Here is a 21,966-nt window from a genome sequence, read left to right on the forward strand (position 1 = left end):
GGGGTGCACTCCTGACCCCTTAAGCAAGGGAGTGGGTAGAAGGGAGCTCTGCTTGCTCCATGTGTTGAGGGCAGACGAAGAAGCTCTGCAGCACGTGGAGCAGCATTTTCCCAGAAGGCAATGGGGAAGGACAGCTATCGGAGGGGTTTCCCCCCAAAGACCTGTATGAGGGCCTGAAAACCTACAGTCTATAGGGAAAGTGGGTAGAGCTGGCAGCCCTTTGATGAAATCCTTAAAAACGAACACACCCAAAAGCAGTAGCCGCTTTTGAAATTTGGGGGCTAAGTGCCCACCTGTGAGCCTCTGGTCCTTATCCACTGCTGGAATGTGGGGGCATGACCAGTCAAGTTCATTGATAAATCATTCTGTCTGTTCAAAGAAAACTTGAAGTGTATGTTCCTACTGAGGCACAGAGGGTCTGTATTTAACATTTACATTATATTTATTTAAATGCTACATAACTCTGACACAACAGCAGCCTGGTGTTTCTGGTAGTCCACAGCCTGTACCTCACCAAATGGAGGAGGCAGGGGAGTGGTACTAGGGACTTGGAGAGAAAAACTAAGCTCTCCCCCTCCTCCCATTCATGGTGTCCTGTACTTGCATTCGCTGTGGGGATTCTTTTTTGCCCAAAGGCAGTGCTATTTGAAGAAAGGAGGGGAAAAGTGGTATCAACAGGAACTGGTGATGTTCAAGGGTATTTGCACCAAAGATCTTTCAAAGTGTCTCATCTCTTTTCCTCCCATCTCTGGGATAGGGTCTGAAATATGGTTGTGTTCAGAGCGACTAACTAGGGTTGGTCTTAGACAAATGCTACCGGGGAAGGGCTCCCAGAATGTGAATCCTTGAGGCCCCAAAACATGGTGCCCTGGGAGGCCATACACCCCACACAGGCCTGCGACCTGCTCTGCACCATGCTTCAGTGTTATTCACTCTGCATTGCCTTCTGGGATGCTGCAGAGTCCAGTGGTCTTTGCACTGCTATATCCAGTCCCATGTATGCAGCATTCTGCTGCAGTGGCTCTGTACTTTCCATTGGTGACTGCACTGCCTTCAGTCCCTGCCACCCGGCAGTTCCCAGGGCTGTTTGCCAAGCAATCAGTTTGTAACCAAGATGACCTGTGTCTTTGGAAGGAACTTTCTTTCAGAACAAATGTAGACATACACAAAAGTACAAAGTTTGCTGGTGGGTTAAGCTTTAACCTCATAGTTGTTTATTCACTCCAGAAAATAAATAGTGGCCATTCTGTAGGTCGGTAATCAGGCCCCCCTCTAGCCATTTTGGTGCCCTACGCAGCCCCTCTCGCCGCCCCCTCCCTCCCCCGCGGAGGCGGCGGGGGGGGGGGTGAGAGAGCCGGCCCCAGGCCTCCACGGGGGGGGGGGGGGAGCGCTGGCCACTTCCTGTGGGAAATGGAGTGACCCGGCCCCAGCCTGCTCCACCCCCCTGGCTCCCAGGCTTGGGGGGCAGGGGGAACCAGCCCGCAGCAGTCGCCAGCGGCGCAGCTGGCAGCCAGAGGAGCGGAGCAGGCTGGAGCCCAGTCGCTCCACTTCCCACCACCGCCGAGTGGAGCGAGCCCAACCCTGCTGCAGTCCTCAGGGGCAGCGCTGGAGCGGGGCCTGGGGCCAGGCGGAAGAGGCGGAGCAGGAACTGGAGCAATACGCAGCTGTGTAGTTTCCTGGCGCCCTTCACAGCTCTGTACTTTGCGTAAGGGTGGGGACGGACCTGTCTGTAGCCCACTCTGAAGCCTGGGGTCTTACCTGGTGCTGCTTGCTTTTAAATCCCAAAGTAAGTTGTTTTTTTGCAAGTGATTGAGAGATGAGTGAGGGCTGTGTCTGGGTGACTATGGCTCCTGTTTCTCCTGCTGTGAAATAATTTGATTTCGTATTTGTCCTTGGTGCCTTTGGCTTTCTTTGAGCTAGGAAACTTAAGACCTAGATCTCTCCTCTGGTATGCCTCCCCTTGTGTCTGCTGTCATGCAGCTGTGTAGACAGGGCTCACCTTCTCAGAGAAGACGACACAGTGACAAAAACACCCAAGTCCTGTCTGTGCTACTGGCTCCAATGTTGCAACTATTACTGGAGTTGCTGTAGTGGAGAATTACAGGTCCCAGTCTTTTAGTGTAGAGTTAAACATGTCTGTCAGTGGGACAGGCCATATCTACTCTTGGAAGTTTGATTGAGTGATTTTGTCTACATAATCAATCTGTTTCTCTATGTCTGGAGCACACGTTGTCATCATTTGGTCGACTTTCCAACCTGGTAGCTCACATCGTGGCTATCTGACCTGCTGGTTCCAATAAGGGTTGCAACTCCTAATTAACTGATATAGAAGGATAGCAGAGAGAGCTGGAGCACTCTCCTGGGTATTTTCAGAAAAATTAAATTGTAAACAATGCATTTATTCATAGTCTGAAGCGCCTCCATTTTCATTTGCACTGTAAAAGGTCTATTTTAACTAGGCCTGCAAAACTATTAGTAACAAATCATTTATTTAACAAATTTTGCTTCTTTTTCTGTTTTGTGAATTGTGAGGAAACACCTCACACTTATCTCATATTTTGTCATTATTTTCCAAATCATTTCTGTGAATAATTCTTGGTATGTAGTTTATTCACAATAGTTCATAGATTAATATAGTGCAAGGTCAGAAGGGACCACTGTGATCATCTAGACTGACCTGTATAACACAGGCCATAGAACTTCCCCAAAATAATTGCTAGAGCAGTTTTTTTTAGACAAGCATCCAGTCTTAATGTAAAAATTGCTATTGATGGAGAATCCACCATGACCCTTGATAAATTGCTCCAATAGTTAAATTTGCACCTTATTTGCCGTCTGAATTTGCTAGCTTCAATCTCCAGTCACTGGATTGCGTTATATCTTTGTAAGATTGAAGAGTGTGTTATCAAATATTTGTTCCCCATGTACGTACTTACATCTTCAAACTTTAGCAGTCATTATTTTCGTTTTCTTCCAGGTCGTTGATAAAAATATGAAATAGCATAACAAGAATATAGCATAGCATAGCAAACAGAATAGCAAGAACTGATCCCTATGGGGCCCTACTAGAAACATACCCATTCAGTGACGATTACCTGTTTACAGTTACATTTTGAGACTTATAAGCCATTTTTAATTCATTTAATATGTGCTGCATCAGTTTTAAATCATACAAGTTTTAATCAAAATGTCATGCAATACCAAGTCAACACCTTACAGAAATCTGTTACATCAACCCTATTACCTTTATCAACCAAGCTTGTATAATCTTACCAAAATAGAGATATCAAGTTAGTTTCAAAGGATCTGTTTTCGATATAAACCCATGTTGACTGGCAAGTATTTGATATTCAGTGTTCCTGCTGCTTTGACTGCAGTGTTATTTCTGTTCCCTGACTGGATGAAGTAATACTAAGAATCATATTTCCAGTGTGAACAGTTGCAACTACAATTTCAAAATTTTGTTTGTGTCAGTATTCTCCTGTAGTTGCTCCAAATGTTATACATTTGCCTTCATGCCTACTCATTTGCTACAATATTCACAGAAAGCAAATAGCAAAGGGACCTGGATTCATTACAAAAGTCAACTGAATATTTCTAGAAAATATTTGGCGGATTTCACCCAGCTCTAATTCTAACTATGAATTGGAACATAGTTTTGCGCTGCATTTATTCTGGAACGGGTTTAGATGCAGGTTTCTGTATTTACTCCTTTCAGAATTTTCTAGGCCAAATTCAGAAATGTTCTAAGTGAGGGTTGCATATTGGTGAATGTGTGTAGGGCCGGTATCATTTATAGAAGGGTGGAGAGGGACACTGGAAAATGAACAAGCAGGAGGATGTAAGAGAAAGGGCTGCTTTAATTTGCACCTTCTAACAGGCTCTTGTTGGGTGCTTTTCATACTACAGCCTCACCCTTCCACCTCCAGTGTATGTTCACTTACACCACCTACTAGTAGCAACATGTAACACAACTATCTATTGTTCTCTCTGAACTTAGCCCTATTCTCTGTTGTTGATTGTTTTTTCTGACAGCTGAACCTTGGAGAAGACAACATGGAGATAGAGACTGAGACAGAGAGATCATAAAATATAGGCTTCATTCTGCTTTCTGGCCATATCAGTAATGCTTTTTGTAACACTGGGGCAGAAGATGATTTGCAGGATTTGCTTGAGGCCAAGTTAAGTAATCATTAACCTGGATAATCAGAACCTGGTAAAGCAGTAGCTAGGGTTAGACTATGTTCTGGTTTTAGCTATCTAAAAAAGATCAAGGGGCAAATTCTGCCGTCATTTGTGATCCTTTCATTCCCAAGTGGCATCCATGGGGTTGTACAGGTATAAAGAAGACAGAATTAGGCCCACTTAACACTGTGGCCAACATCAAAGAAAGTGATTTGAGTTGCTTGCAAAGTATTTCCCCTTAAAGACATATGATTACATAAAAAAAATCTAAGTTAAAAGAACAATAAGGTTGCAAAGTCAAGCACTCAAAAGTTAGGAAATGCCAGAATTAAGGTGGCCTAGGCCATCTTAATTCAGCCCCCTGTGTGTAAGCATTATGATACAGTTTTTAATTATATGATCATATACTATTTTTTCCACTGCCTCATTCAGTGAACACAATGGACAGTGCTCACTTAATGAGCAGCTATTCATTAAAGTAATTTTATCTTTATCATTGAATGTGTGGGCCTATGTGTTATTTAATGAACACCAGTCATACATTGCTCTTAATACAGAATTATTATTTCCTCAGGGACTTTTCCATAGTGCTCATCACTATGATATCAGTGCTTCACAAACATTAACACATTTATCTTCAGATCACTTCTAATATTGTTATTCCCATTTTACAGATGGGGAACTGAGGCACAGAGATATTATTGTCAAAAGCATCCACTTACTTTGAGCGCCAATTTGAGATGCCTATGGCCTGATTTTTCCTAGAACTTATCATTTTATCGCACTGTTCAGACTATAGCTCTCACTGATTTCAGTTGCAGCTCTGAGTGCTCAGCACTTCTGCAAATCAGACCCCTTCTGTTTCAATGTAAGCATCCAGAAAATGAAGAACACTCAATTAGTGGCCAACTGTAAAAATTTTGCTTTCATTGGATTCCACAGGAACTCTGTGGCAGGGGCAGGGATAGAATCTAATTCTCCAGAGCGGCATTCAACTGCCTTAACCATAAGACTGTCCTTTCTCTTTCTGCAATCCCCAACCTCATTCACTCACACCTTCCAGATTCTGCAACAATGAGGGAGGGGTTTTACAGGCAACAGTGTTCTTCTTTACACAGCTCTGATTCATTCTCTGAGCATGGTTCATCCTGTGCGCTAAATGAGGCAGGAATCCTGTGGGGGAAAAAACTAGTATTTGATCATGTAATTAAAGAGTGTATCATAATGCATACACACAAAGGAGCCAAATTATGGTGGCACAGGCAACTTTAACTGTGGCATTTCTTAACTTTGGAGTGAGTGATTTGCAGTCTTAATGGGATTTAAATGTATTTTTGTAAGTAATTTCCTAGTTTTTTTAAAAAAGCAAACTGAAAAAAACCCCAGAAATTCTATCATGTGGAACCATATTGATGCTCACATGGGTCATCTTCAGATTTCAGAATTTTAAATCCACAGCACAGCCCTCTACCACTTGAACTAAAAGAATAACTGATAGCAGTAGTAGGTTGACATTCTCTATGTGGGCCAGCAACGAGAGGGTGGGGGATGAGGCATACATTTTGGGTTACACAGATATTTGCTGACAGAAAAGGAATGATGAGGCCCAGGAATCCTGGGTTCCATTCCAGGTTCTGAGGGGAGTGTTCTCTAGTGATTAGAGACTTCTGTCCCTGTTCCCTGAAAACCAGGCCCCTTCTGCCCACCAATGCCTCCAGCCTGTCCTAGGACCAGCCCCAGTTATCCATCCCCCATCTCCTCATCCCTGTCCAGAGCCTTGCCCCCACAGGCCCCACCCATCAGTCCTCTGGGTCTTCATCGCAGTCTCCCCTTCATCACCACCCCAGTTCCTCACTTTCTGCATTACAGCTAGCAAGTACCTCCTCTTCCCTGCTGAGGCGCCAGTGGTGGATCAGTCTCCCAGCTCTCAGTTCCTGTGTTTGCTGCCTCAGCTGGCAAGGAGACAATTACAGGGAAAGTCCTTCAGGTCTGGGCTGGAGAATGCTCAGAGAAAACAAAATCCTCAGAAACTCTGTCTCTACTGAGATGTGCAAACTGAAATTTTCAGTCTCACAACTTGGACAAATTTAGGTAGATATTCACAGTGAAGACACAGGACGTGTACCTTACATCAAGGACCTGCACCTTATTCCAAGTCCCTGGACCAAAGGACAGAGGTACTAGACCTTCTCAATGAAACAGTTATTCATGAGCAAAACAATGTATTTTCCCTAAGTGTGTTCTCAGAAATAACTGAACTGCTTTTGCTGAAATTTAAAACAACAAAAATCAAACAAAAACTCAGCCTGAGGTAGACACAAAGTATGGAAATTTCAATCCAAACCATTAAAGTCTGACAAAGTTAAAAACAGCTGAAAACAGGGTCTTATGAAAGAAGTGTCAGGCAACCTTAACCATTGGCAGCACTACCTGCGTCTCTTATAATTATGCAGCTGGGAGGAAATAGCTGTGTGGCCAACAGCTAGACCTGCAGATGTGCACTATACAGCAATGCCCAGTGACAAGTGCCCAGTAAAAAATAATACGATAGGTGTAGCATGCACAGTATCTGCAAGGGGAATGTGGTACACAATAGATAACACATAGTACATATCACAGGCCAAATTCAGCCAGTAGTTCTACCCTACAACCTCACAGACTTCAGTGGTATTTCACAGAGTACAGAATTTTTCTCTTTATGCTTCAATTTCTGAAAGGATGAATATTCCAGCTTATGCAGTGATCCTACCATGCAGGAAGGAGTCTTGTCAGTACTTTGGTTGGAGACAACCAAGAAAAATCCCTAGACTGCTGCAGGAAGCAGTGTGCGTGACTGAAATTTGTTTGGTGAATGGTGGCCAATACAAAATGAGATAGTGGCATCTGAGACCATTTCAGATCTTGAAAGCCATCCTTGCCTTTAAACTCTAAGGCATTCTCAATAGATAGATTAGGGATAAGTGCCCTTCTCATTCCTGGAGGTCGCTCCATCATGGCAGAGATGTGGCACACTAGTTGGTCACTGTGGAGAAGCTGGAGCTGTAATTCTTCTGCAGACAGAGGATTGTAGAGCTGTCAATCCAAGACCAGCACTAAATTAAATTGAAGTGGATAAAAGAGAGAATGCTGACAAAGGGAATGCTCAGGGACCTCATATCTACTCTGTGTTTGACATGTTATTCCTCTCTTCTCAGGTTCCAATAACCTTTCTCTAAAATGCCCATGATATGTTTGTCAGACTTTGAAGCTTATGCTAAGAAGCATCTGCCCAAGACCACTTGGGAATTTTTTGCAGGTGGAGCTGATGAGTGTTGCACCCGAGATGACAACCTCCTGGCATATAAAAGGTACAGAGAGCTCTTCTTTTGTGGGCAAAAATCTTTTAAGCTATGTTGGGATGCAAGTTCCTGGTGTTCTCAAGTGTCTAATACTCTCAACACCTATCCCTTATATAAATGACCACAGCAAAATGCACCTGAGTTACTTACAATGTAGCCTCTGGTGTTACCCAGCAGATGAAGGTAGGTAGCATGGAGCACAGTGGACTTGAGGGTGGGAATGGGCAGCAAGGGAGTGAAAGCAAGTGGCATGTTGTGTAGGTGAGAGGGTAAAGGGTGGGAGTGGCCATAGAGTGTGGGGCATTGGGAGTATGAGGATGGAGTATGTAGCATAGGGGGCTGAGACTTGGGGGCAAATTGCATGGATAGTGAGAATGGGCAGTGTTCAGGCTGATGATATGGTATAGCAATCTGAAGGTTTTTGATGTAAGGGAAGAGAAATGGAATCTGACAAAAAGTAGCAAAAGTGCAGATGTGTATGCCATGGGATACATGGAAGGCAAATGACGGAGCAAGGATCATTTGAGTGGGTGGTTTTCATGTTCTGGGATGCTATTCAGACCAGTGAGGGGTGGTATCACCACTTTCCCTGTAACTCTGAGTGCTTTAAATGCTCTGTTGCTGAAGCTCTCTGTCTGGGATGCTCACAGTTAGCAACAAGCATGCCCTCTGTCTGTTTGCTGTGCAACCCTGATACAGCAGCAGTTTGCCTTCTGCAGCAACACAGTCACTCCCTGGTTTCCACCAGCTTTGGTTGCACCTGGTAATTTGACCCCAGCATCCACCCCATCCCAAATTTTCCTGAAACCATGTGCTCTGCAATGTGCAGACCTTTCCTGGACCATTCAGAGGAATAAGATTTGTTTGTTCCTCTAAACAGACAAAACACACAGTGTATCACTTTAACTGGAGTTAATCACTTCAATGCACACACAGCACTGGGATGGTTTGGTTTAAAAGTAAAACAAATGTATTGACCAAAGGGGAGAGATTTTAAGTGATACCAAGTTGAAAGAATTAAGTTAGAAAGGGTTAAAAACAAACAAAAATAAAAATACACTTTCTAGTTAACAAAACTGTGGTCTTGGTTCAAAGTAAGATTCTTACCAGACTTCCTTCCAGCATAGGTGCTGGAACTAGGGGTGCAGGGAGGTGCAGCAGCACCCCCTGGCTTGAAGTGTTTCCATTATATACAGGGTTTACAGTTTGGTTCAGTGGCTCACTATAAAAAATTGTTCCAGGACCCCTGTCTTCCAGCAAGATGGCCGACCACCTCCTTTGGTCAGAATCTCCCAAAAAATCTGAAGTGCTCAGTTCCTTTGTCGTCTTAGGTGAAAGTTCTTTGCCCTACTTTTTATATCTTTTTTTCCTTTGAAAGGGATTCAGCTGAAGGTTACCCCTCAAAATAAAGTTCATTAAAGCTGTGAGGAAGGAGCTATGGAGTCTGGTGATGAAGGAAGTTCCATGCTGGGGTCTTCCCCTACTAGTGTTCACTATAATGCAAATTGATCTGTTCCTTCCCCATCCAATGCAAATGAATGGCCACTAGACATGTGATAGCCAATTGATTCTGACAACACCTCATTGGAGGGTTGGCTTGTCCTTTGTCTGGGAGAAACCTGTTTACTCACTCCACAGATTTATCTGGTAAACACATTTTAATCTCACATTTCCTCCACATTTGTATAGTCCCTTGGGGTGTTTACTGTATATACACCGCACAAGGATATTAATGATCAGTGTGTTGTTACTAGTTTTCTATTGATATCTTACATGACACATATCAGCTATGGTTTATTACCTTAATGAATTGGGGTACACTGAATTGGTGACACCAGTGGAAACTGTCTACCATATATCAGGGTGCTTCTTGCCCTCTGGCATTGGGGTGCTCTTAGGTTACAGTGGTACAGAGAATGATGGCAGATAGTTCAAGAGCAGATGGTATGGGGTTTACAGGTAGGTGGCAATGACTGTGAGGAGAGTCATGTTGGGGGTGAAAGTAAGTACCAATGAGGGGGTGGAGTTCTCAACAGGCAATGGCCCCTGGCTTTTCCTGATTGGGTCAGACTAGTGTGTGATAACATGTAAATGAAGATCCATTGATCAGGGAAGATCGCAAGCATTAAAACCACCGGGCTGCTACCTTGTTGACTGGCATGTCATCTTTGTCTTCTTGCAGAATCCGCTTCCGGCCACGCATGTTGCGGGATATGTCTGTGATAGACACTAGGACTATTCTTCTAGGGACTGAAATCAGCTTCCCTGTAGGGATTGCTCCCACCGGTTTCCACCGGCTGGCTTGGTCCGATGGAGAGAAGAGCACAGCAAGAGGTACCCTGTGATTTCATTCTGTAAAACAAAAGAGGACATATTAAAAACCTGTTAGAAACTGTGAGCAACTCTGATGGCATTTTAATGTGTGGCCAACCCCCTGAAAAGCCAATCTGTAAGAATGACACTGAAGTGCCATGTTTTAGAGCCAGATTCTTTTCCTGACCTACTCCTCTCTCCCTTGTGATGCTCTGGAGGCACAAAGCAGCTGGAAAACCACATACAGTCACAGTGCTGCAGCACTGTAGTTATCCTCTTGGGGGCTGCTGTAACTTAAAGAAGCCCTGAAGCTATTCCTACTTGTGCCAGGGACCAGACTGGCCCCCTTTTGGCCCCAGGATTGGAGGGGGGTGACATACAGCATTCAGCCTATACAGTCCGTACATACTTTATAAAATATGGATGAAAGATCTTGTATTGGGGGTTATTAGCTGGCATTCCCATTGTACCCAGGCAAAATTGGTGAGGAAGCTTCAGCACCTCGTACTGAGGCTTTTTTAAATATCTCCTGCAGCAGCTGAAGCCATGAACACCTGTTACATCACCAGCACATACTCCACCTGTACGGTGGAGGAGATTGCTGCAGCCGCACCCAATGGCTTCCGATGGTTCCAGCTGTACATTCATCGCAACAGGGCACTCTCAGAGGGACTGATCCGACGTGCAGAGGCCGCGGGTTTTCAAGGCCTGGTGCTCACTGCCGATCTTCCCTACCTTGGGAAGAGACGAGACGACATCCGCAACAACTTCCAGCTCCCACCGCACATGACAGTGAAGAACTTTGAAGGAGTTTTTGAGGTTTGGGAAATGATTTGTGTGTGTGAGAGAGAGAGAGAGAGCGAGAGAGAGAGAGCGAGAGAGAGCAAGCAGATGGGAGCCTCACTGGCCAGAGGCAACCCCTGCCTGCCGATAGTGGGGGAGGAGGCAGAGTGAGGGCAGCCGGCTTCAGCAGTGTTACTGAGCATGCTCAGTCCATGTGAGCATGCTCAGTACAAGCCAAGCAACATATCTGGGGGGATGGGAGGGCTTGTGAATACATGTCTCCCTCACACACACACACAAAAAATATCACCTTTGCCACTGGACTACAAAAATAGTTCTTAGCCTTTTTGGATACATGTTACCATTTGCCAAACTCAGGCCTGGTCTATGCTTAAAAGAGTTACTGTTATAAATACTTCAGTGAGGGGATGGGATGTTGTTACTAGTGTGAATGCAGTTATACCAGTATAATGGTGACTCATACTAGTATAGTTATTCCCCTTTTCATATGGGAATAGCTTTATTAGTAGATGCACCTTTATACCAATATAACCGCACCCATGCTGGTGGCAGTGGTGAGGGGGCATGTCACACTGCTTTAATTATATTAATATTGTTAAAGTGGTACAGTTTTTGTGTATAGACAAGCCCTAAGACCTCAGCTGTACTAGCCAGTGCTCACCGCCTTTCATTCATCTGTGCCTGCTCTAAATTCTGGTGGAGCTTGGGTTCCTCTAAAGCCTGGCCTCACTCTCAGAGCTCCGCTGATGGTTACAGCAGTCACAACTGAATGGGAGGTGAGCTCTAAATCCGTCTAATGCCCCTGAAGTCACTTTGTTCAACAGCTCAGGTGCCTTTGCAGGAAAAGATTGACAACTGTTCGGCACAAAGTCCTCTGGTCAGACATTTTCCTTTCAAATGGTTGGATGACAATCTGTTTTGATTTGACCAAATGTTTAAAATCATACTCTGTATATGCACAAGAATATTTTAATAGTGCTCCCCCTATTTTCTATTGCAGATCTAACAAAATTGTGTGTGTGGAGATTTCACTAAAATGTTTTGAAACACCGGGCCAGGTTATCGGCTGCTGTAAATCTGTGGCACTCCATTGGTTTTAATTGAGCTACATTGATTTACAACAGATAAGAATCTGGTCTCCCTTTTCTAATTCAGGGTGCTCATGTATATTGACTGAGGCAGGGCTTCAAAGCATAGGCACTGACTTACAAGTTGCCAGGGGGTGCTCGACCCCTGTTCCGCCACAGGCCCCAACCCCACTCCACCCTTCACCTAGGCCCCCACCCCCGCCTCACCTCTTCCAGATGATCTGGGATGGGTGGGAGGCACTAGGAGGGAAAGGGAGGAGCTGCTCGGCAGGGCTGCTGGCAGGCAGGAGGTGCTGGGGTGGAGGAGGAGGCACTGACCCCCGGGGCTATCAGTAGGTGCTGAGCACCCACTATTTTTTTCCATGGGTGCGCCAGCCCCGGAGCACCTTCAGAGTCGGCGCCTATGCTTCAAAGTAGCTTGGCTTAATTCCATTCACTTTTTCAGGCTCTGCATCAGCAAGCAGTCATGGGATAAGGGGGGGAAGGTTCTCTCATGGACTGGTAACTGGTTAAACAATAGGAAACAAAGGGTAGGAATAATAGTCAGTTTTCAGAATGGAGAGAGGTAAATAGTGGTGTCCCCCAGGGGTCTGTACTGGGCCCAGTCCTATTTAACATATTCATAAACAATCTGGAAATAGGGTAAACAGTGAGTGCAAAATTTGCAGGTGATACAAAAGTACTCAAGATAGTTAAGTCCCAGGCAGACTGCAAAGAGCTACAAAAGGATCTCTCAAAACTAGGTGGCTGGGCAACAAAATGGCAGATGAAATTCAATGCTGATAAATGCAAAGTAATGCACACTGGAAAACATAATCCTAACTATACATATAAAATAACGGGGTCTAAATTAGCTGTTACCATTCAAGAAGGAGATCTTGGAGTCATTGTGGGTAGTTCTCTGAAAACATCCGCTCAATGTGCAGCGGCAGGCAAAAAGGCGAACAGAATGTTGGGAATCATTAAGAAAGGGATAGATAATAAGACAGAAAGTATCACATTGCCTCTATATAAATCCATGGTACGCCCACATCTTGCATATTGTGTGCAGATGTCACCTCATCTCAAAGAAGATATATTGGAAGGGGAAAGGTTCAGAAAAGGTCAACAAAAATGATTAGAGGTATGGAGCATCTGCCATATAAGGAGAGATTAACAAGACTGGGACTTTTCAGCTTGGAAAAAAGATGACTAAGGGGGATATGATAGAGATCTATAAAATCATGACTGATGTGGAGAAAGTAAATAAGAAAGTGTTATTAACTCCTTCTCATAACACTAGAACAAGGGGTCATCAAATGAAATTAATAGGCAGCAGATTTAAAACAAACAAAAGGAAGTATTTTTTCACACAACACACAGTCAACCTGTGGCACTCCTTGCCAGAGTATGTTGTGAAGGCCAAGACTATATCAGGGTTCAAAAAAGAACTAGATAAATTCATGGAGGATAGGTCCATCAATGCTATTAGCCAGGAATGGTGTCCCTAGCATCTGTTTGCCAGAAGCTGGGAATGGGTGACAGGGGATGGATCACTTGATGATTACCTGTTCTGTTCATTTCCCCTGAAGCACCTGGCACTGGCCACTGTCGTAAGACAGGATACTGGGCTAGATGGACCTTTGATCTGACCCAGTATGGTTGTTCTTATGTTAAGCCAGGATTCAAAATAGTGCCTCATTGAAAGCACAATGTGAGAACTGAGTGAGGCATGATTCTGCAGGAGTCCTTGCCTCCTTCAGTGTGCATCTAGAATGGGATAGCGCAATCTATCGTGGGCTAGCCACATCCAAGTTCTTTCTTTCCCCCCCTATTGTTTCATTTTTAATAAACTAGTAATTCCATCAAGAAAATGGCACTAAAAGCACTCATAAATCAGGAAATGCCAAAGTGACAGTTGGTTATGTGAATGTATTGTGATACTGTCTTCGTTTACATGCTACTCTTTCTGCGGGTCTGAGTGGCACACACTGAATAAGGCAAGGTACAGAATGAGTGAGAAATGTTCTGTGGATCTGGGCCTGGTTTGTGGCCCAGATGTTTCTGTACTTACCACAGCGTAATTCCTGAGTATGCATTACAGTCCATGCACTTACTCTCAGTCTAAACCAGTGTAACTGAGAGTACCTTTAAGGTTAATGGCAGGATGGATGATATGTAGCAAATAGGCAAGTTGCATAAATCAGAGCTGTATGGCTATGGGTAGCCTTCCCTTTTGTATCTGCTGCTTTCTCATCTTGTTTTAAAATAGAGTGAATGGAAAGGAGACCTGCCTTGGCCTCCATCACACCAGACAGTTTATGTTGCTGTCTAAAGAAGCCCAATGATCTTATTTGCAGGAAAAAAAAACATTTTGACAACTGCTGTATCAAGGGCATCTCCCCTCCTGTTTCTGCTCTGCAATGTCCTCGTTTGCACTCCTGCCTTCCAATACCTTGGCTTTGACATCTCAGCCTACATCCCTCGGAGACTCTGCTTTCCATATCCATTCCCCGTAATAATTGTTGTCCTCCAGAGACATACCCTTTATAAAGCTAGTTGATGGAACTGTTATGAAGTCTATTAATGTCTTCTGTGGTAGGGAAAGAGTTTGAGGGATTTTATTTTATTTTTATTTTTATTTATATAATAATATATTTTATTTATTTATTTATTATAAACCTGTAATGTAATTTCCTTCTACTCCATGGCTTCAGGAAGAGAGTTGTTCTGAGTATGGCCTCCCGCCTAACTCCATAGACCCTTCTATAAACTGGAATGACATCTATTGGCTGCAGAGCCTGACTCGCTTGCCTATCATTGTCAAGGGAATTTTGACAAAGGAAGATGCAGATCTGGCAATGAGACATGGAGTTCAGGGGATTATTGTCTCCAACCATGGTGGAAGGCAGCTGGATGGAGGACCTGCCACTGTAAGTGAAAAGCTATAATCTGTTGTCATAGGCATGCACGTGTGTCCTGACATAGGTAACTGTGTGTTTACATTCATATACATAGCTGTGGTATACCTGCACATACATTTGCATGCCTGTGTGTACTGTAGCAAAGATGAAGTAAAGAGCAGAAAATATAGAGATGAGGGTACAATACGGTCTCAGCACCTAATTCTGCTGAGACACAGACCCATTGAATTTAGTGGGAACTGCCTGCAAATATTTGCAGCATTAGATTTTAATGGAATGGAAATTTATAGTCCCTTAAACCCCAGAGTAAAGATAATTTATGTAGCAAAAATCTCCCTGATATCCAGCTCTGCAAATTAATCACTGGGTGTTTGAATGTTTGCATCCACCCATGTTTCTTCCCATCTTTTTTCTCTTTCTTTTATCCATGTTATTTTTGCATATTGTCACATCTGTGTTTTATTGTGACCTATTCACTTTACTATTTTTACTGACTTTTCTGTCATTTGCTTTACAAAATACGACACAATAATCCAGGGAATTCCATGAAAACACTACTTAGATGCAATGACAAGGATGAGGCTGGTCCCAAGATCCCTATACTCCAGGCTCCCCGGTTCCCATTACCCAGCATGTCCAGCGCTCGGCTGCCATCCCGCTGCCTGGAGACATTGGGCTGCCCCCACTGCCATGTGCTCCTCAGGAGCTCTCACCAGATAGCATCTGCCTGGCTGAGAACCAACTTAGCCTCCTCTGAACGCAGGAGATGGGGGAACTGGTGAGAGGAAGGTTCTGCTAGGAGAACGGGGGTCTGGGTATGGGAGATGGGGACTCTGCTACAGGGAGACAGGCCAGAAAGGGGGAGTTGCCCTGGATAGAGAGCAGGGTCTGGGTAGGAAGAAGGGAGGGAGGTGATAGCACTGCTTGGGGGCTGCTGGGGAGGCAGGGAAATTCTGATGCCAACCCAAGGCTGGGTGCTCTGCTGGGGAGATGGGGGCTAGGAATGGGGCTGTCCCAGAGCCTGGCTCTGGCTGCTCTTTGAAGGGCCAGGTGATGGATTCCCCTTGTCCAGCAGCCCTGGCCTCCCCAACACACTATGGGGCTGAGAAGCTGTTCCCAACTAAGGACCCCACACCCAGAGTTGAACCCATGGGATCCATGCACTCCTTCTCCTGCCCCTCTGCCCTAGCAACTGAGCCCCCTCCTCAGGGAAGGGGTTGTGGAGCATGTGGGGACTCTTCCGAATTCAGCACCGTCTGGGTCCCCTCTGTTCCAAGGAGGCACCCATAGGACATGAATATCCAAAGGGCATACAGCCAAAAGAAACAAAGCTATGAGAACCTCTGTTCTACTATACTTCCAACCACTGCTATGGCTCCAGGCAAGGTCTGTCACGCCTTCTGCTGCCCCAATGAACCAGCAGATATCAAACTTAGAAAACTTCAGGCTGAAACTTTGACAAAATTATAAACAACTGAAAAGATTACTCTAGCAAATGTAACTGTAACTATTATAATTACAATACATAAGGAGACCAGAGAAGGGAAACTGAGAGATCAACAGACAAGTGCCTTCTAAAGATAAGATTGAGACAGTAGCCAAGGTGATTGGGGGGAAAAAAAACATGCCTTTGTTATCAATTTTTGCCCAAACTTCTTCAACCCCCTCTTATTGGCCCTCCCTCCAAAATTTCTATGGATAGAAATTCCATGCTTGAATAATGAGTATAGAAGTAGGAATAGACTACCAACCACCCAACCAGGATGGTGATGGTGATCGTGAAATGCTCAAGGAGATTAGAGAGGCTACAGAAACAGAAAACCCAATAATAATGGGGGATTTCAACTCTCTCCCTGTTGACTGGGTACATGTCACCTCAGAATGAGATGCAGAGATAAAATTTCTAGATACAGTTAATAACTGCTTCTTGGAACAGCTAGTCCTGGAACTCACAAGGGGAGAGGCAATTCTTGATTTATTCCTGAGTGGTGCATAGGATCTGGTCCGAGATGTGAATATAGCTGAACCATTGGTAACAGCAACCATAATGTGGTTAACTTTAACATCTTCGTAGGGAGAAAAATACCAAAGAAACCCACCCCAGTAGCATTTAACTTCAAAAAGGGGAACTACAAAAAAAGGAGGAAGTTAGTTAAATGGAAATTAAAAGGAACAGTCACAAGTGTGAAATAACTGCAAGCTGCATGGATACTTTTTAAAAACACCAAAATAGAGGCTCACACTATATGTATACCCCAAATTAAAAGAAACAGCAAGAGGACCAAAAAATGCCACCCATGGCTAAACAACAGAGTAAAAGAGGAGTCTAGCGAGAATAAGACATCCATTAAGAATTGGAAGTGAAATCTTACTGAGCAAAATAGAAAGGAACATAAACTCTGGCACGTCAAGTGTAAAAGTACAATTAGGCAGGCCAAAAAAGAATTTGAAGAGCTCTTTGCAAAAGACACAAAAACTAACAGCAACAACAGTTTAAGTACATCAGAAGCAGGAAGACTGTCAAACAATCAGTGGAGTCAGTGGACAATGGATGTGCTAAAGGACCACTCAAGATAGACAAGGCTGTTGCAGAGAAGCTAATTGCATTATTTGCATCAATCTTCACTGCAGAGGATATGGGGGAGATTCCCATATCCAAACCATTCTTTTTAGGTGACAAATCTGAGGAACTGTCCCTGGCTGAGATGTTAATAGAGGAGATTTTGGAGCAAAATTGATAAATTAAAAAGTAATAAGTTATCAGGACCAGATGGTATTCACCCAAGAGTTCTGAAAGAACTGAAATAAGAAATTGCAGAACTACTAACTCTGGTATGCAACCTAGCACTTAAATCAGCTTCTGTACCAGATGACTGGAGGATATCAAATGCAATGCCGATCTTTTAAAAAGTCTCAAGAGGTGATCCTGGCAATTACAGGCCGGTAAGCTTAATTTCAGCACAGGCAGATTAGTTGAAACTATAGTGAAGAACAGAATTATCAGACAGATAGACAAGCACAATATGTTGGGGAAGAGTCAACACGGCTTTTGTAAACGGAAATCATGCCTCCCCAATCTATTAGAATTCTTTGAAGGGGTCAACAAGCATGTGGATAAGGCTGATCTAGTGGATATAGAGTAGTTACACTTTCAGAAAGCCTTTGACGTGCTCCCTCACCAAAGGCTCCTAAGCAAAGTAAGCAGTCATGGGTCCTCTCAACTGGTTAAAAGATAGAAACAATAGGTGGGAACAAATGGTCAGATTTCACAGTGGAGAGAGGTAAATAAAAGTGTCCCATTCCCCCCACCCCAACCCCAAGGATCTGTCCTGAAAATAGTGCTGTTCAACGTATTCATAAACGATCTGGAAAAATGGGTAAACAGGTGGCAAAGTTTGCAGAGGATACAAACTTACTCAAGATAGTTAAGTCCAAAACTGACTGTGAAGAGTTACAAAGGGATTTCACAAAACTGGGTGACAGGGCAACAAAATGGCAAATGAATTTCAAGGTTGATAAATGCAAAGTAATGAACGCTGGAAAACATAATCCGAACTATACATACAAAATGATGTGGTCTAAATTACCCGTACTACTCAAGAAAGAGATCTTGGAGTCATCATGGATAGTTCTCAGAAATCATCTGTTCAGTGTGTCGCGGGAGTCAAATAAGCTAACAGAATGTTAGGAACCGTGAAGAAAGATATAGACATTAAGACAGAAAATATCATAATACCACACTATATGAATGCACACCTTGAGCACTGCCTGCAGTTCTTGTCGCCCTATCTCAAAAAATATATTAGAATTCGGAAAGATGCAGAGAAGGGCAATAAAAATTATGAGGGGCGTGGAACAGCTTCCATACAAGGAGAGATTTAAAAGGCTGGGACTCTTCATCTTAGAAAAGAGACAATTATGGAGAGATATGATAGAAATCTATAAAATGATACCTGGTGGGGAGAAAGTGAATAAGGAACTATTATTTACTCCTTCACATAATACAAGAACCAGAGGTCATCCAATGAAATTAATAGGTAGCAGGTTTAAAACAAACATAATACTTCTGCACAGTCAATCTTTGGAATTTATTGCCATGAGATGTTGTGAGAGCCAAAAGTATAATTGTATTAAAAAAGCATGAGATAAGTTCATGGAGGCTAGGTCCACCAATAGTTATTACCCAAGACGTTCAGAGTCTGCAACCCCATGCTCTGGGTGTCCCTGGACCTCTGACTGCCAGAAGCTGGGACTGGATGTAGGGAATGGATCTCTCTATAATTGCCCTGTTCTGTTCATTCCCTCAGGAGCGTCTGGCACCGGCCACTGTTGGAAGGCAGGATACTGGGCTAGATGGACCATTGGTCAGACACAGTATGGCCATTCTTGTATTCAGAATGCTGCTGCCAAAATTGTCTTCCTCTGATCATGTTATTCCCCTGTCTGAATCCCGCTGTTGGCTTCCCTTTATCTTTCACAAAACTTCATCCTTCAGAAATTCATTTTCAAGGCACCTCACAACTCCACTCTGCTTATTTCTCTGCTCTCATGTCTTTCAAGCCATATTCCCTTCACTCTGTACAAGCATCCACCTTGCATCTTCCCTTTGTATCCTTCTCTCCCTCCTGTTTCCATGCTGTCTTTCATGCCAGAACCAGTCCCTTCTATTCTTGTGGAGCAAATGACCATCATTGAAATCTCTACTTGAAATTAATTTCCCCAAAGTCTTTCAGGGGTACAAATCCTCAACAACATCAAAAGGGAAAAGGGAAGAATTTAAAACAAACTAAAGATCTTCAACATCTTTGTTCTGCACCTTAAGTAGGGCAGCGAGTGTTTCTATGGCACATTCTACTGTATGTACTCATACAGTACGTACTAGGCCATGGTGGGTACACTGTCAATGCTCATTAAATAGTGGAACTAGTTGAAAATTTTCAAATAAATCTGTTTTTGCTGAAAAATTCCCTTTTTTCTCCCTCAGATTTTTTTTTACAAATATTTTTATCTTTTATCATTTATTTTCTATTTTCAAAACAAGAAATTTTCAAAAATGGTTTCTTTTTACATTTTTAATTTTGGGGGGAAGAACCTGCATGCCATGTGACCAAAAATGCAATTTAAAAGTATTTCAAAAATGGAAAACAACAAAAATGTCCCACTATTCACTTTGTTATTTTTGTGTTTGTTTTGTTTTTTTAATCAGCAATAACAAATAAATCAAGTAATCATAACATGTTCATGACACTAGAAACTGGGATAAACGATTTGGCAAGTAGACTGGAGGACTGCATTTTTTTCTACAATTTAGAAACACATATATGGCATTTTGTATTATGAGGTGCATCATTAAATTTCAGTTTAAAAGAGCATAAGCAGTAATAGAAGGTCTTACATGTTTGTACCCCCCCTTTCTCTTCTTATATCTTTCTCTAAGAATCAAAGGCTGAATTCTATGTAAAAGTATCTGTTTCTTTTCAGATTGATTCTCTGATTGAAATTGTAGACACAGTGCAAGATAGAGTTGAAGTTTATTTAGATGGTGGAATACGAACAGGAAGTGATGTATTAAAGGCACTGGCACTTGGAGCAAAATGTATCTTCATTGGAAGGCCAGCTTTATGGGGTCTGACCTACAAGGTAAATGAGGAAACGTGGGGTTTGTACATGCATTCATTCTCATATGCACAAACATTGGGTTACTGACAGAGCTGGTAGTGATATTTTTTCCTCTGAAAAAATTAAACAAAAATGAAATATTTTTAATTTTCATTGTAAAGTTTCTCTGAAAAATGTCAAGCTTTTGTTTTTTCAATGGAAACCCAAAACATTTACTCAAAACCAAATATTTCACACAGAATTACCAGTTTTGACAAAAATGCCATTTTCTGTCAATGGACATTTCTCTGGAAACTTTTTCACCAGCTCTAGTTACTGATAAAGGAAGAAGTTGCAGATAAGCAGTGTTTACCCTGAGTAAAAGACTCCAACTCTCCAGATGGTAGGTTACCTTGCTCTGTGACATAACTTTCCCAACTCTTGTGAGGAGTCTTGTGATTATTGAGAATTTCAGGGGTTTTTTAAAGTACATTTATAGCGCTCATGGCTATGAAGAGTGGTATGAAAATGTAAAATCTAAAGACTCAAAAACCAAAAAAGAAAAAGAAAAAAACTAAAATGTATTTATAAAAAAAATCATGACTTTTAAGCCAATCATATGATTGTAAAGTGCTCAAGACCTTATTGAGCACCCAACCACTCCACCCCAGTAGACAGCCCAAGCAACAGAAGGCTGTCATTCAAGAAGTTTTAAAGTGGCCTTTTTCTTCCCTCCTACCCTCCTCCCACACCCCACCCAGGCTACCTTGTGAGTTATCTCCCTATTTTTATAATCAATTAATAAAGAATACATGTTTTTTAAATGATAGTGACTTTATTTCCTTTGCAAGCAAGCTGTGATCGAAGGGAGGAGGGCAGACGGCTTACAGGGAATTTAGAGGCAACCAAGGGGGCGGGTTTTCATCCTCCCACCCTGCCATAAACATCTCCCCCTTACTCTCACAGAAATTGTGGCCCACACAGCAAGCAGCAATAACAATGGGAATATTGGTTTCGCTGTGGTCTGAGTGAGTTAGTAAACTGCTCCAGCGACCCTTTAAATGTCCAAATGCACGCACTACCACCGTTCTACACTTGCTCAGCTTATAGTTGAACAGATCCTTGCTACTGTCCAGTTTGCCTGTGTACGGCTTCATGAGCCAGGGCATTAAGGGGTAGGCTGGGTCCCCAATGATAACTATAGGCATTTCAACATCCCCAACAGTTATTTTCTGGTCTGGGAAGTAAATCCCTTCCTTCAGCCATTTAAACAGACCAGAGTTCCCTGAAGACGTGAGCGTCATGAACCTTTCCCAGCCATCCCACATTGATGTTGGTGAAACGTCCCTTGTGATCCACCAGTGCTTGCAGCACCATTGAAAAGTACCCCTTGCGGTTTATGTACTGGCTGCCCTAGTGGTCCGGTCCCAAGACAGGGATATGCGCTCCATCTACAGCCCCACCACAGTTAGGGAATCCCATTGCAGCAAAGCCATCCATAGAATCATAGAATATCAGAGTTGGAAGGGACCTCTGGAGGTCATCTAGTCCAACCCCCTGCCCAGAGCAGGACCAATCCCCAATTAAATCATCCCAGCCACGGCTTTGTCAAGCCTGACCTTAAAAACTTCTAAGGAAGGGGATCCACCACCTCCCTAGGTAACGCATTCCAGTGTTTCACCACCCTCCTAGTGAAAAAGTTTTTCCTAATATCCAACCTAAATCCCCCCCACTGCA

The 21,966-nt window shown here is 43.3% G+C and overlaps 1 protein-coding gene across 3 annotated transcripts in view; it reads left to right on the top strand.

Annotated features, from left to right (window-relative positions):
- Positions 1-1,291: 1,291 nt before the first annotated feature.
- The window catches only part of HAO2 (hydroxyacid oxidase 2), a 29,188-nt gene continuing 8,513 nt past the window's right edge, over positions 1,292-21,966 (top strand). Inside the window, exons 1-6 of one of the 3 annotated variants that reach the window (XM_073310462.1) lie at positions 1,292-1,786; positions 7,380-7,532; positions 9,706-9,857; positions 10,372-10,655; positions 14,425-14,640; positions 20,113-20,271. In XM_073310462.1, coding sequence (XP_073166563.1) covers positions 7,402-7,532; positions 9,706-9,857; positions 10,372-10,655; positions 14,425-14,640; positions 20,113-20,271 — 942 coding nt within the window. In that variant the 5' untranslated portion in view covers positions 1,292-1,786; positions 7,380-7,401. Of the gene's footprint in view, positions 1,787-5,528; positions 6,363-7,379; positions 7,533-8,936; positions 9,171-9,705; positions 9,858-10,371; positions 10,656-14,424; positions 14,641-20,112; positions 20,272-21,966 lie in introns of those variants that run through there. The other 2 variants (XM_073310472.1, XM_073310480.1) reach the window with 2 other exon arrangements.

This window comes from Lepidochelys kempii, chromosome 1, assembly GCF_965140265.1.
Source record: "Lepidochelys kempii isolate rLepKem1 chromosome 1, rLepKem1.hap2, whole genome shotgun sequence".
NCBI classification, from domain to species: domain Eukaryota; kingdom Metazoa; phylum Chordata; order Testudines; family Cheloniidae; genus Lepidochelys; species Lepidochelys kempii.